Source organism: Pogoniulus pusillus, chromosome Z (genome assembly GCF_015220805.1).
Source record: "Pogoniulus pusillus isolate bPogPus1 chromosome Z, bPogPus1.pri, whole genome shotgun sequence".
In the NCBI taxonomy this organism is placed as follows: Eukaryota; Metazoa; Chordata; class Aves; order Piciformes; family Lybiidae; genus Pogoniulus; species Pogoniulus pusillus.
The window spans coordinates 62,594,889-62,608,113 of record NC_087309.1 but is presented as its reverse complement, the minus strand read 5'-3'; the positions used below and the strand labels follow the sequence as shown (position 1 = coordinate 62,608,113).

Genomic DNA, 13,225 nt, shown 5'->3' with positions numbered 1-13,225 from the left:
GATCACTTACTTGCCAAATATCAGGACAACTACAAAATCCCTTTGGGCATGAATATTTCTCTTTTAAGGAATGCCTTCGGATCGTTGGCCAACCTCTTTATGCTCCATTCTTTTCATGCAGAATGATACTTTACACATCTGAAGATGGGACATTTAGGCTTGACTGTGACATGGATATTATGATTTGGTGTGCTACGTATGGGGGGTTGTACTTTCTATGGCAGCATTTCTCTAGTGTTCTCTGTTGACAGGAAGATACATGTTTTTTACGTGGTATAAATAGTTGTCTCGGTTCTAGTTTAAATTTCCAGAGACTCAAATAAATTTGATAGAACCCATAACATTTTTTTTAGAGTGTCCTTCCCTCTCCCTCTTCTTTCCCAAAAGAAAGGAATTAGATGTAGGGAGAGAAAAGGTAAGCACACCCAAATAAATGAATCTCACTTGATTTGGAAGTTAAAAAGAAAACTTTAACAATAACTTAAAAAGGTATCTGAGATAGGGAAGTTACAAAGATATAGGAAAGGGAAAGCAAATACAAAAGATATAAATACAACCTGATTATCATGGTGATGGCTTTGTTCGCCTCGTGGGTGATGGCCACGTGGTAAAAACAAAGAGAACCAGGAACATGATGGTGATCCTGGTATGCAGGGAGCGGAGAGAGAGAATCAGGAAGTCCCCCTGCTTTTATGGATCTTTAGACACGAAGTGGGAGTGGGCTAACCACCACCTGGTGGTGTTCAGACCCACCCCTGGGGAGGGGTCATGACCACCTAGGGTCAGGTTCAAGGTTACTCCCCCTGGAGGGTTAACCCTGTACAACAGTATTAAAAATAAATTTAGAGTAATTTTGATCTCTGCTGGGAGATACCCTATTAGGTAGTAATACCTGTGACACTGGATTTATGAGAACAGATCGTAAATCAGTTTCCATCTGGCAGTATTGCTAGTTTAATGGCCTCAGATACTGGGCTTCTTTACTTCCAGTGTGCAAATGTTATTTTGCAACAAGAAAGACAAGATTAGAGCTGTCTGCAGGTGACTCAGAAGTGATAAATTTACTTTATTTTGTTTGCAAAGGTGTGGTGCTTTACTGTATAGAGTTTCAGAGTACTCTACTGTAAAAACTAAGCTTACTTTCTCACAACTTAGGATTTAGGAAATTTTACTGCATCAGAAAGTTCCATTTAGATAAAAACACCAGTCAAAGTATTTAAGATTCTCAGTATTTAAGAATTCTTTAAAGACAGGAAAAACATACTCTTGTGAATGAAACTATTCCAGTTTTGTGGTTTGTTTACCATATGCAAATGAGTTTTCTGAATATATAACTTGAAATCTCATTTTTTAAAGGCTTCCTGTAATTTCATTGGTGTGATTTGAGATAAGTAATAGCCACTATTGCTCACCTTCACTATTACTGGGGGCTCAGCTACTCAGTATGTCTGGGAATCAGTTTAAAAGAATCTCACACTGGACGTCGAAAGCAGTGTATACTTAAATACAAGCCTATCCTCTACCTGTTCTTTGGTTGCCTTTTGTGTAAAGTGCTGTGTTGGGAGATGCATGCTTTGAGATGGAATATACTTCTCAAGTGTTCATTGTGTATTTTACTTTAATTAGCTAGATTTGACAAATTTGAGTAGCAGTATTTCCTTAGGAGATTTTGAAATGGCAGGGAAATTGTACCATGGTTCTGTCTAGCTGATATGTTTTTTCACAGTAGAGGTGTAAGAAAATAATTTAATTGTGAATTACATTACTTCTTGTTTGTGTAACAGCTTTTGTACAGTACTAACTACTCCCTAGAAATACATAGGAAGAGAGTAGATTTTGGAGATGAAAGCTGTGATAGAGTGGCAGTAGCATCTTCCAGTTTAGTTACCGTGACATTGGGAAAGAAGTTTTTTATATGCTGCTTGCCCTTTTCATATATAATTTTTCCCCTTAGAATCACTAGCATACAGTGTTATCGTGAGCATGCTGAGTTTGAATCTCTCTGAAGTGTCTTTATGTTTTCGTCTAGAACGAGAATATTGGGAATTGTGTAACAAATGCAATATGATGAGACCAAAGCGTTCACACCATTGCAGTCGTTGTGGGCATTGTGTGAGGAGAATGGATCACCACTGTCCATGGTAAGATGAGAACATTTGTTCTAACCATCTACTGTTGTTTTAGGAACCATTTTAAAGTTCATGGCTTTGACTCTTGCTCATTTGTCGTATTTCTTTCCTTAATCATTTAGGCATTTTCAACAGGGAAGGAACAGCTTTGAGTCTGTCTTATGTCTACAAGTAAAACCAACAGGAGAAACTGTTGTAGTGTAACACTTTATCATTGTCAAATTCTTATAGGCCTTATAGTTTTGAAAAATTCACATAGCTCGTTTAAATAATTGGAACTTCTATTCCTAAAACTGACCATTTGTATGTGGCAGATTTATTTCACTTGTTGCAATTTAATTTCAAACACTGGAAAGATGCTTTTTGGTAGGAAATTGAACAGTATTTATGTTTCTTGCATTGAAAGGAATGATTGCAATTTCAAGAGGGGATGCTCTTCATAATAATAAAAATAGATTGTGATTTCAGATGATTTTTGCTAAGTAGAAAATGTTATTGGCTCATGCCATTCTGCATCTGCATTTGTCATACCCTCTGTGACCTTGTAGTGAATTTGCTTAGTTTAGTGTCCCCTAACTAGTTTCAGTCAAAATGAACTAATCTGGCTGGAATTTTAAACTTAAACTGGTTGTAGCTTCAAATTAGATGTCTGCTAGTACATCTGAGGCTTTTCCAGCAAGGCAGACATTGGGATCTTCCTGTGCTGATCTTGCCATTTTTCAGGCTACTCCTTTTGCTTCAGAAAATACTGGCAGTGTAGTGCTTTTGTCATTATGGTGTAGCTTTGTGCTGATGTCTGTGGCAATACTTGTATGAAGTTGTACCTCAGCTACGTTTTTGCATCAGGATAACTTCTGTGGAGCAGACTAGACTTAGATTTTAAAGGTTTTGGATCTCAGTATTTTTCAATTCATTGTGATCCCATTACTCCTTTACATTGTCATTGGATTACTTTGTGATCACATTTTTTTCAAACCATTTGTTTGCATTTCCAGTTTTTGGAGTCTACGCAGTTCACCACAACTGAAATTCATTGACCAGTGTTACTTTATTACTTAAAATTGTAAGAGTATCTTTGCTGTATAAGGTGAAATACGTCTCCTAAGTGGTAATCTCAGTAATGCACCCTACACTTTAAGTAGCGGTGTGAGGAAACCACCGTCTCTAACACATACACCATCACTATGATTAAGAACTCCATAAATAGTAGCAGTGCCTTTTGTTCACAGTGTCATTGCTACAGTGCTGAAGTCTTTGTGGTTTTGTCTTTATATATACACTTTGTTTCTCTGCAGGATTAATAATTGCGTTGGTGAAGACAACCATTGGCTATTTTTACAGCTGTGTTTCTATACTCAGATACTTAGTTCTTATACACTGATACTTGATTTTTGCCATTACTACTACTTTTTGCCTCTGGAAAAAGAAAATGGGGTAAGAATCTGTTTTCTCTATGAATGGAATAAACATCTAGTAGTGCAACATAATTTAATTTTGTTTATATAGTTACTATGCATTTCTGCTGGCTTAGTTGTTGACAGTGAAGTGACTTCATCTAGAGGTATGTTATCAAATGAGCAAACTGATTTATTGTCAATAACAAAATAGCATTCTAAAGATACATTATTTCTGTGTGTTAAAAACACAACATTAGTTTTCTTAGAAATCTGAAAAAAGAAGATAGAACCAGTTAGGTTACTTTAGAATTGATTAATGAATACTGGAAGGAAGCAAAGTAACTACTTTAGGTGTATTCCAATTTATTTTTGTTTACCCCAAAATGAATTTATGCAGTGTATATATCTACCTGCAGTCCCTGTTTAGAAGTGCCAATGCTGCCAGAAAAAGAGAAAAACTGTACTTCAGTTTTTAAAGGCTAAAAATGTGTGTTGGTTTTGAACCAGTATTTTGTTTTGCTTTGAAAAGGTCTGGTGTATTAACAGAATGTAAAGACTGTTTTATTTGAATGCTATGCCATTGTCATGTTTCATCTGCAAAATGCAATTGAACATGCAAACAAAGAAAATAGATTTACAGGTTGGAATAGAGTAAATAATTATGGCTATTCTTCCGTTATGGAGCTGAAGTTACAAGGTCCCTGTGGCTGGTACTCATTTATGGCCATTACCTGTAATGTTCAGAATATTCAAGAAGTTTGCTCGAAAGTGATAGTACAGCAAAGCAGATACTGTTGCAGCTGCATTCAGGTTAAAAGGGATGTGAAATTCCAGTCTTCCTATATTAGTGAAGAAGATTGTTGTGTAAGTAAACTTTGTTACATTTTGGGCTTTCAGAATGTTCATTTTGAATGGTAACTAAGTGTAAATGCCTTTGCTTATAGTTGCACTGTCTTTGTAAATCATAGAATCATAGAATCATAGAATCAACCAGGTTGGAAGAGACCTCCAAGATCATCCAGTCCAACCTATCACCCAGCCCTATCCAGTCAACTATACCATGGCACTAAGTGCCTCATCCAGTCTTTTTTTGAAGACCCCCAGGGACGGTGCCTCCACCACCTCCCTGGGCAGCCCATTCCAATGGCAAATCACTCTCTCTGTGAAGAACTTCTTCCTAATATCCAGCCTATACCTACCCTGGCACAACTTGAGACTGTGTCCCCTTGTTCTATTGCTGGTTGCCTGGGAGAAGAGGCCACCCCCCACCTGGCTACAATGCCCCTTCAGGTAGTTGTAGACAGTAATAAGATCACCCCTGAGCCTCCCCTTCTCCAGGCTAAACAGGCCCAGCTCCCTCAGGCTCTCCTCATAGGATTTGTGCTCCAGGCCCCTCACCAGCTTTGTTGCCCTTCTCTGGACATGTTCCAGCACCTCAACATCTTTCTTGAATTGAGAGGCCCAGAACTGGACACAGTACTCAAGGTGTGGCCTTACCAGTGCTGAGTACAGGGCAAGAATAACCTCCCTTGTCCTACTGGCCACACTGTTCCCTGATGCAGGCCAGGATGCCATTGGCTCTCTTGGCCACCTGGGCACACTGCTGCCTCATCTTCAGCCTACTCTCTACCAGTACCCGCAGGTCCCTGTCTGTCTGGCTGCTCTCCAGCCACTCAGTCCTCAGCCTGTAGCACTGCTTGGGGTTGTTGTGGCCAAAGTGCAGAACCTTGCACTTGGCCTTGTTAAATCTCATCCCATTGGCCTCTGCCCACCCATCCAGCCTGTCCAGGTCCCTCTGCAGGGCTCTCCTACCTTCCAACAGATCAACACCTGCTCCTAGCTTGGTGTCATCTGCAAACTTACTGATGCTGGACTCAATGCCCTCATCCAGATCATCAATAAAGATATTGAACAGGACTGGGCCCAGCACTGATCCTTGGGGCACACCACTAGTGACTGGCTGCCAACTGGATGTGGCACCATTCACCACCACTCTCTGAGCTCTGCCATCCAGCCAGTTCTTGATCCAGGACAGAGTTCTTGATCCAGCACAGAGTGAATCTGTCCAAACCATGAGCTGCCAGCTTGGCTAGGAGCTTCTTGTGGCAGACTGTGTCAAAGGCTTTGCTGAAGTCCAAGTAGACTACATCCACAGCCTTCCCCACATTCACCAGGTGGGTAACCTGATCATAAAAGCAGATCAGGTTGGTGAGGCAGGACCTGCCCTTCCTAAACCCATGTTGGCTGGGCCTGATCCCTTGGCTATCCTGTAGGTGTCTTCATAATTTGTAAACATAAGTTAACCCACATTTCTGGACAGAATAATCCTAAACTTTATATATTCTCAAGGCTTCCAATGAACAGGATATACAGGTTTCAAATGCAAAGACTACTCAATGATACTGATCTGAATACTGGATTGAATATTGCAGTGCTTCTCGATGGAGTGTTATTTTTCCAAAGATAAAATCTTTTTATGAAGTTGGCAGTGTTTCTATATAGCAGAATCATTTCTGTAAAGTATAATAGTAACAAAGGAATAGTTTTTCATGGTATAATGTGACCTTTTTATTGTGAGAATTCCCAGAGTGCTTTAACTGGCTTTAAGTAATTAACCTGTGTTCAGGTAATGAACCCAGATTCTCTTTCTTAGCCATGCTTTTTAAGAACAGGATGAAAGGGAACCAATATGGTGGGAGGTGGTCTGTGCAAGAGAGGAAAACAGAAATAATGTTTTCTTCAGACAGCTTATAACCTCTAAGGAGATAATAAATAGATATTAAAATATCAGTTTTTAAAAAGCATATAAAACTTTGTCCTTGGTGATTTAACTTGGCTAATTTCAAGACTTTTGGAGAGAGGACTACTTTTAGTATCTACTGTTTAGAACATGTGGCAGATCAGGAGGCAGAATACATATGCAAAAATTACTTTAACCTAGTTTAATGTAGTTGCCTGATTGGATCAGGTTCCAGTGTTTGGCTGCTAAAATTTGGAGAATCCTTGTTTTGTTTACTTTTATTTTAGCTATAGATTTTTTTTTTAACAATTTGCATATATGGACACTCCAGAGATCGCTCTTCCCTTTGAAAAAAATGGATCTGCGTTATAATATACAGCAGTCTGTGTCCTGGAGAGATCAATATGTTTACACTAAATAGAAGAACTTGGTAGATGCAGCAGTTAAGTCTACAGTTACACTTATCAGTATTTAGCTTGCACAGGTATTCAGGGGTAAGTTTGAGTGGTATGGAGTACAGAAAAGTAATTTTTTGGGCATCTAGTTGGTATATCTGCCTGGAAGATGACATCAGAGCTCTGCTACACTGATTTTTTTAAAGTGTTGCTGAGGATATTGTGCTATGTAACTTTGTGCCACAGAGCAGTTTGTTAGAATATCAGAATTTGATGTAATTTTGACTTCAAATGAAAAGGACCAGTGAAAAGATTTGCTCAGGCAAGCATCTTGCAAGATTCTTTTAGTCTTTATATATAAATTAAAGAACGTTGTTTGACCCTTCATTTCCTTGACCATTCATGGAAGTAGTATTCTCTGTTGAAATTTTGACTGTAGCCAAGAGCTTACATGTTTTTTAATTGACAGGGTCTGGTGTTCAGCACAGATTCAAAAAAATTGATACCTTTTTCTAAAGAGCTGTCTGGAATTGGTGTATTCCTGCTCATTAAAAATACTTGTGATTTTTTTGGTGGTGTGCCATCATCTTCTTTTTTTTTTTTTTTTTAAATGTAAAATACTACATAACAGAGACACTGTAGAATTAAAATCACTTTAATGTTGTTGAAAGACAATTTTATCACAGTACCAATTAATGCATTGCAAAACTGTATGCAAGTTAGTATTTCCATCAGAGTGAAAACTTGTGGTAATTTTTTTAAAGGGTTAAGGGAGAAACCCCCAAACATTTATAATTAAATATACTAAATAAGGCTGATAGCTCTAAAACAAATGAAGAAAGATGTAATCTTTCAGCTTCAGGTCTTAAAACAGAAAATTGCTTCAAGAGAATTCTTGGGTTTTTGTGATTGGTAACACTAAGAGAAACATGGATTGTCCTTATTGTCTCTGTCCAGCAGGAGGAGTACAACCACTGTTAGAAATTAAGGAAATGATTAGTTAAATTGTCTATGTGGCAGAAGAAAAATACGTAATTCAAATAAACCAGCATATAAATTCCTCTTCTAGATGGCAGTGATTTTGGGACTGGAACCCTCTTAATTTTGTATCTTCATTAAAAAACATCAAGATTGTGAAGTCTCTACTTTTTAGGAACTATACAATCTTGTGGGTAGTGACATGAGAAGAATAAATACTAGTTTTGTCATGGCTACATAGTTGCTCTCTGCATGCATGTGCTGTCACAGATTCTGGATACAACTGGTCAAGTACAAGCAATAATAAATGCTGTGAAGAATGTTTTAGTTGGTTCACGGAAGGTTTTTAATCTTGTCAGCAAAAGGTTTGCTGATACAGTTTGTTTTCTAAAAATGTTGCTTTTCAGAATCAGAGTGCTGTTCCCATTTTCACTTTAAACCAAATCATTTCGTAGATCTGAAATAGTCCTGAATTTAAAAAAAAATGCTTTGCAAAAAAACAAGCTGTTATTCATAGTAAAAGTTTTTGCAATAAGTCTTATTACAATGCAGTTTGTATTGTTGTATTCTGCAAAATATTTTATCCTTTTAAAATTTTTTTATTAGTTTATTTTCTCTCTTGTACCTATCCTTCCTGCAAAACCTGCAGTGACTATTTTTTATTTTGCCTTTTTAATCTGACAGCCTGGCTTGGTTGTGTATTCTACACTGGGTTTAGGACTGCCAAGTTGATAGACTGGCTTCATCACTAGCTTGGGACAGATATCCTAAGCATTTGCAACGGAGAGTAGACAAGCAGGTTAGCATGTAGTTCTGTAAGATACCCTTTCCCCAAGATAATGTATTTTGTTAGTATACTAATTTATGTGTATATTGTATTTCTGTGAAGAACAAAGACAGAATAAATTAATCTTATATTGTAAGTGAAAATTTCTAAAGGTGGTTTTTCTCTTTGTCTCTTCTGGAACAGATGCAGTAGTCCTGTGTTGGTTCTGCTGAATACTCTGTGCTACATATGTAGTGTGCTTTTTAAAAAGAAACACTGTAAATCCTTGGAAATAGTAGCTCAGTACTTCGTTGGCGGGGACCTGCTAAATGTTTCCATGCTTTTTAAAAATTGTTCTTAGCAGAGTTTAAAAAAAAAAAAGTTTAATTTGGAAGCATCAGTCGTATCATTGGTTATGTTCTTAAACTGAATTCATCATTATTTCTGACCTTTCACTTGTATGATAGCATGAAGCTGTAGTAGTTATTTTCCTAGTCAGCTGTAGCGTTTGTCTTGAGGATCATCTGTAACAGCTGATGCTTGTAAATGAAAACATGACATATGTTTTTGTAGTAGAGAGCACTAATGGAATGCAAGATGGTATTTTTAAAAATTAATATTGTTTATTAATTTTGGTATTCAGAACTCTCACTACTCACCCAGTAATTTTTCATAATAATTAGGTTCTTCACAGTGGTCATGAAAACGTTATATAAAAGATAAACACAATTTGGAACACTTAAGAAATAATGAGCCATGATACAAATATTAAACTTGATTGAACTGGAAGAGAAGTTCTTGCAGTTAATTATACCGCTTGTCCACAAGATGGATTCAGGAAGCTCCTTTCTGCTAGAGCAGAAAGCACTCAGATTCACGTAAGACTTTAGCAAATCTTCAGCAAAATTCTATGAAGAGGCTTTTGAGTATTTACTCACAAAATATTAATCTTCCAATTCTGTGGGACTAACTATAGCTTCAGACAGTACCCAAACACATGCTGGGAGTTCTGTCAGTGTCTTGTCAGCCACTGAGGGTCTTCTTATCATCCCAGGTTCTATCAAGGATGCTGGGGAAAGAGGCAATCTCTGACCTGGTCTTGGTTCCTTTTGAATGATTTGTGTGTCTTGCAGGTAGGATGTCTTGCAGATGTGTGCAATCTTGGTATAGTGTCACTCAGGCTAAGCAGGCCTATCGTGTGGAGGCATTTGATGCCTATTCCTGGTAAACTTGAAACAGTTTCCAGACAGAGAAGCCCAAAGTAGCAGGACCTGTTATGCAGCAGAGCTAATTTACAGCTTAGCAGAGCATGGCAGGCACAATGGCGGAAGGCAATGGCAGAATCACTGCCAGAAGCCAAGCAGTTAGGCAAAAGCAGTGACAGCCGCAGCAAGCATCGTTGTCTCAGCGACTTTGATTTCCCTAGGGCTGTGTAATGGTTGGAAAACCCATAGGCGATGTCATCTCTTCTCACTAGTAGTTCAGCAGCCCCAAGTCCTCTGTAGTACATGCTTTTGTCTTTTAGGGACTAGGGAAGGACAGAGTAATCTTTCCTTTTTTTTACCTCTTGTTGTAACCTGAGTTAGAAAGTTCAAATATAAAAAAGCAACCTTTGATACACTAGGATTTTCTGTTTTCTTGTATTGGGCAGTGTCTCTTTTTCATGGTGAAATTTGTACTCAAGAGAAGGAGCTCTTCTAATCAGAATGTCTGGGGTTGCTAAAATCTATGTCACAAACTTTCTTTTAATAGGGGAGTGTGATGCTGCTTCTGGAATATGACTTCAGTGTTGGCACTCTTATGTTTCACTGTTTTCTGTGAATCTGAGTTTGAATATGTTAAAATATTCGTGGTATAATAAAACAATATATCTATGAAGACATCAAGAGAAAGTATTTTATACCTAGTAGAACTTTTGTCTTGGCTTTCTTTTCTTTTAAGATTTGGTGGGCTGGTGGAGTAAAGATTAGCATGACTGCTTTTGTTTTGAGTTGGTTTTACTTTTAAATAACTTGTTAATATAGAAAGAAGAGTTGCTGTTTGTTTGTTTGGTTTGGTTTGTTGTTTGGTTTTTTTGTATATATACGAAGTGTTTATTTTCTATAGCCACATGAAAGACCAGTGCTAATGAGAACAGACTTAGCAGTTCAGAAAAGACTGGTGGCGTTTTCATTCTGTTCTATCTGGTTAACAAGCAATTTTCATTAAATACTGATTTTCTTCACAGCTTTAGTAGCTTTAGTATAAGCTTTTTTTCCTGGGTTTATATTTTCCTTAATGGAAATAATTTAAATGTAACCTCAGACTTTTTTGCTAAATATAACTTGGTTTAACTATTCGCTTTAAATTAAATCTCAGAATTCCTCAACCTGAAATTTTCTGTAAGTCCCACTAGTTGCATGCAAAAAAAGTTCAAAAGCAGTGGGTTGGTTTGTTTATTTTTTCATCCAGTTCATGTTTATGTTCTGGTTTTAATTTAAAGTTTACTTGAAAGGTTTTAATAGTTTCCTGCTGGGATCTGTCTTTTTGAAGTAAGAAAACAGATGTGTACATTCAAAAGATGGCCTTGAGAACATAACCATAACTTACAAGTAAGAGAATGGGTGTGAGAAAAGAGCAGTGGCTACAAATTGGAACATAGAAGGTTTCACCTCAACATGAGGAGAACTTCTTTACAATGAGGGTAACAGCACTGGAACAGGTTGCCCAGAAAGATTGTGGAGTCTTCTCTGGAGACTTTCAAAACCTGCCTGGATGTGTTCCTGAGGAAGCTATCCTAGGTGATCCTGTCTTGGCAGGGAGGTTAGGCTCGATGATCTCTAGGGGTCCCTTCCAACCTCTAAAGTTCTGTGGTTCTGTGTTAATTCATTATTAGAGGGTAGAATGCGATGTGAACTTGCAGTACAGCTACTGTAACTGCTGTGTACAAATGTTTTCCTGTGGTAAAAATAAGATGTTTTATCCTTTGAAAATGACCCATAAGACTTGCTGACACTTGTTTTATGCTGGATAAAAGCAGGCTCTCCAGAGCAGCTGATAAGTAAATTCATATTTTCATATAGTTCGCATCAATTTAGTTGTGCACCTATATCCAAAGTTGGAAAATCCACTTAATTTTATCCTTTAAATTTTGGCCTGAAGTTTATCTTGAATAACAGATGGCATTACAATGAGACAAATCCAGTACAGATACTTGGATTTTGTAGGTACAGTCTTCAAGTCAAGCTAGGAATGTTGTTGTTTTCATTACAAAAGAGATCATGTTAAAATGAAATATGCTGTGTCTGAGAGCTGGGAGAGAGGAGTCTCAGGTAAATAAGACTGTTCAAAGAAATTATTTTCTCATGGTTTGGAGCTTGTGTGTAGCAATCTGGCATAGTTTGAAATAGAAAATTGTATAATAACCCATTTGAACTCGATCTGTACCCAAACCTTAAATATCTGAATAAGGTTTTAACAGTCCAACAAAAAGGCCCATAACTGATTACATCATACTTTAAATCATTAGTTTATAATTTTAGCACAAAAATGTACATTTGCAATGTAGATTAAAAATCCATTATTTTCTTTTAGCTGTAAGACTTTGGGAACAGCTCTTACCTAGTATTTCAAATCAATTCAAAGACTTAAATTTTCTGGTAAGTGATAAAGTCTCTCTTTTCTTTCTGTCTTATTCTAGGATGTTTTTGTATTTAGACATGAACTTGCAATCCTAAGAATATCTGCCTTCATGGGTCTAATAGTATTAGGTGGAATCAGTGGCCTCTTTTACACTCAGCTAATGGGTATTTTCACTGTAAGTATCTAATTTTTAGAAGTATATTTCAGTTCTAATTTCAATAAAATCAAAGCAGAAAAGTACATTGCATATAAGGGAAGAACAGAAACACTTGCACATGAGATGCCTATTTGGTATCTGCTTTGTATTGACTCTTGTCTCCGAGAAAGTCTTAAGAAATATGACAAGTTTCTAATAACTCACCTATTAAGGCAATTTAATGATTTTTATTAGTAAAATAAAACTGAACATTGTCTTGGAATTGTGCAGTGTATAAGGTATGTGTATGTTTGTTTTTATTTTAAATTCTTTAGTATCCTGGTCTTAGTTATACTTTGTAACAGTAAGATAAGTCATACATTCTGACAACACATATTTTTTTGTTAAATATTTTAATAAATATGCCTTCATTCTTATTTCTTTGGTTAGTAAACTGAGCAGTGGAATCATGTACAATTTACAGTTCAAATACATACACTGTATTTAAAGGTAAAGGAAAAAATCCTCTGGTGCATGAAAGTAATTTCCAGATAAATTAATTTCATAATGTAGTAAGTATCTATGAGAAAGAAGCTTTTGCTGATGTAACATGCTCCTCTCTACCTTAGACATTAATCACCACCAGTGAATTCTTTAATTATCTTGAGAATCTGTTTGAAGTACTTCAATGTTGAACAGAGTATGTTTGTTGAACCTGTACATGTCCAAAAGGGTGTATGATCTGGCCTGCAAAACTTCCTTTAAAAGACATTATTGCAATAGGTAATATCATCTTTGTGGCTACAGCTGCTTGAGATGTGCCTGAAATTTCTTTTTGTGATTATGAGGTTTTACACAGTAGTACTATTTATAGGTGCAAAATAGAAAGTCTTTTAACTGTATTATGTAATTCCGTTGTATAGAAAAAAAGACACAAACTATTGTATAGTTTTTCATTATGCTAGATAAAATGATAATAGTGCTTTTATTTTTTAAATGATACTATCTTTATATAAATTTACTGCCTCCTACTTTTTTTGTTATTGTAGCTATTCTGTATTAT

At 36.7% G+C, this 13,225-nt stretch overlaps 1 protein-coding gene across 4 annotated transcripts in view; it reads left to right on the top strand.

Annotated features, from left to right (window-relative positions):
• ZDHHC21 (zinc finger DHHC-type palmitoyltransferase 21) overlaps nt 1-13,225 on the top strand; it is a 35,659-nt gene that overhangs the window by 5,235 nt on the left and 17,199 nt on the right. For 3 of the 4 annotated variants that reach the window (XM_064176779.1, XM_064176781.1, XM_064176780.1), the window contains exons 4-6: nt 2,030-2,141; nt 3,425-3,563; nt 12,085-12,201. In XM_064176779.1, coding sequence (XP_064032849.1) covers nt 2,030-2,141; nt 3,425-3,563; nt 12,085-12,201 — 368 coding nt within the window. The remainder of the gene's footprint in view (nt 1-2,029; nt 2,142-3,424; nt 3,564-12,084; nt 12,202-13,225) is intronic. The other variant, XM_064176782.1, reaches the window with a different exon arrangement.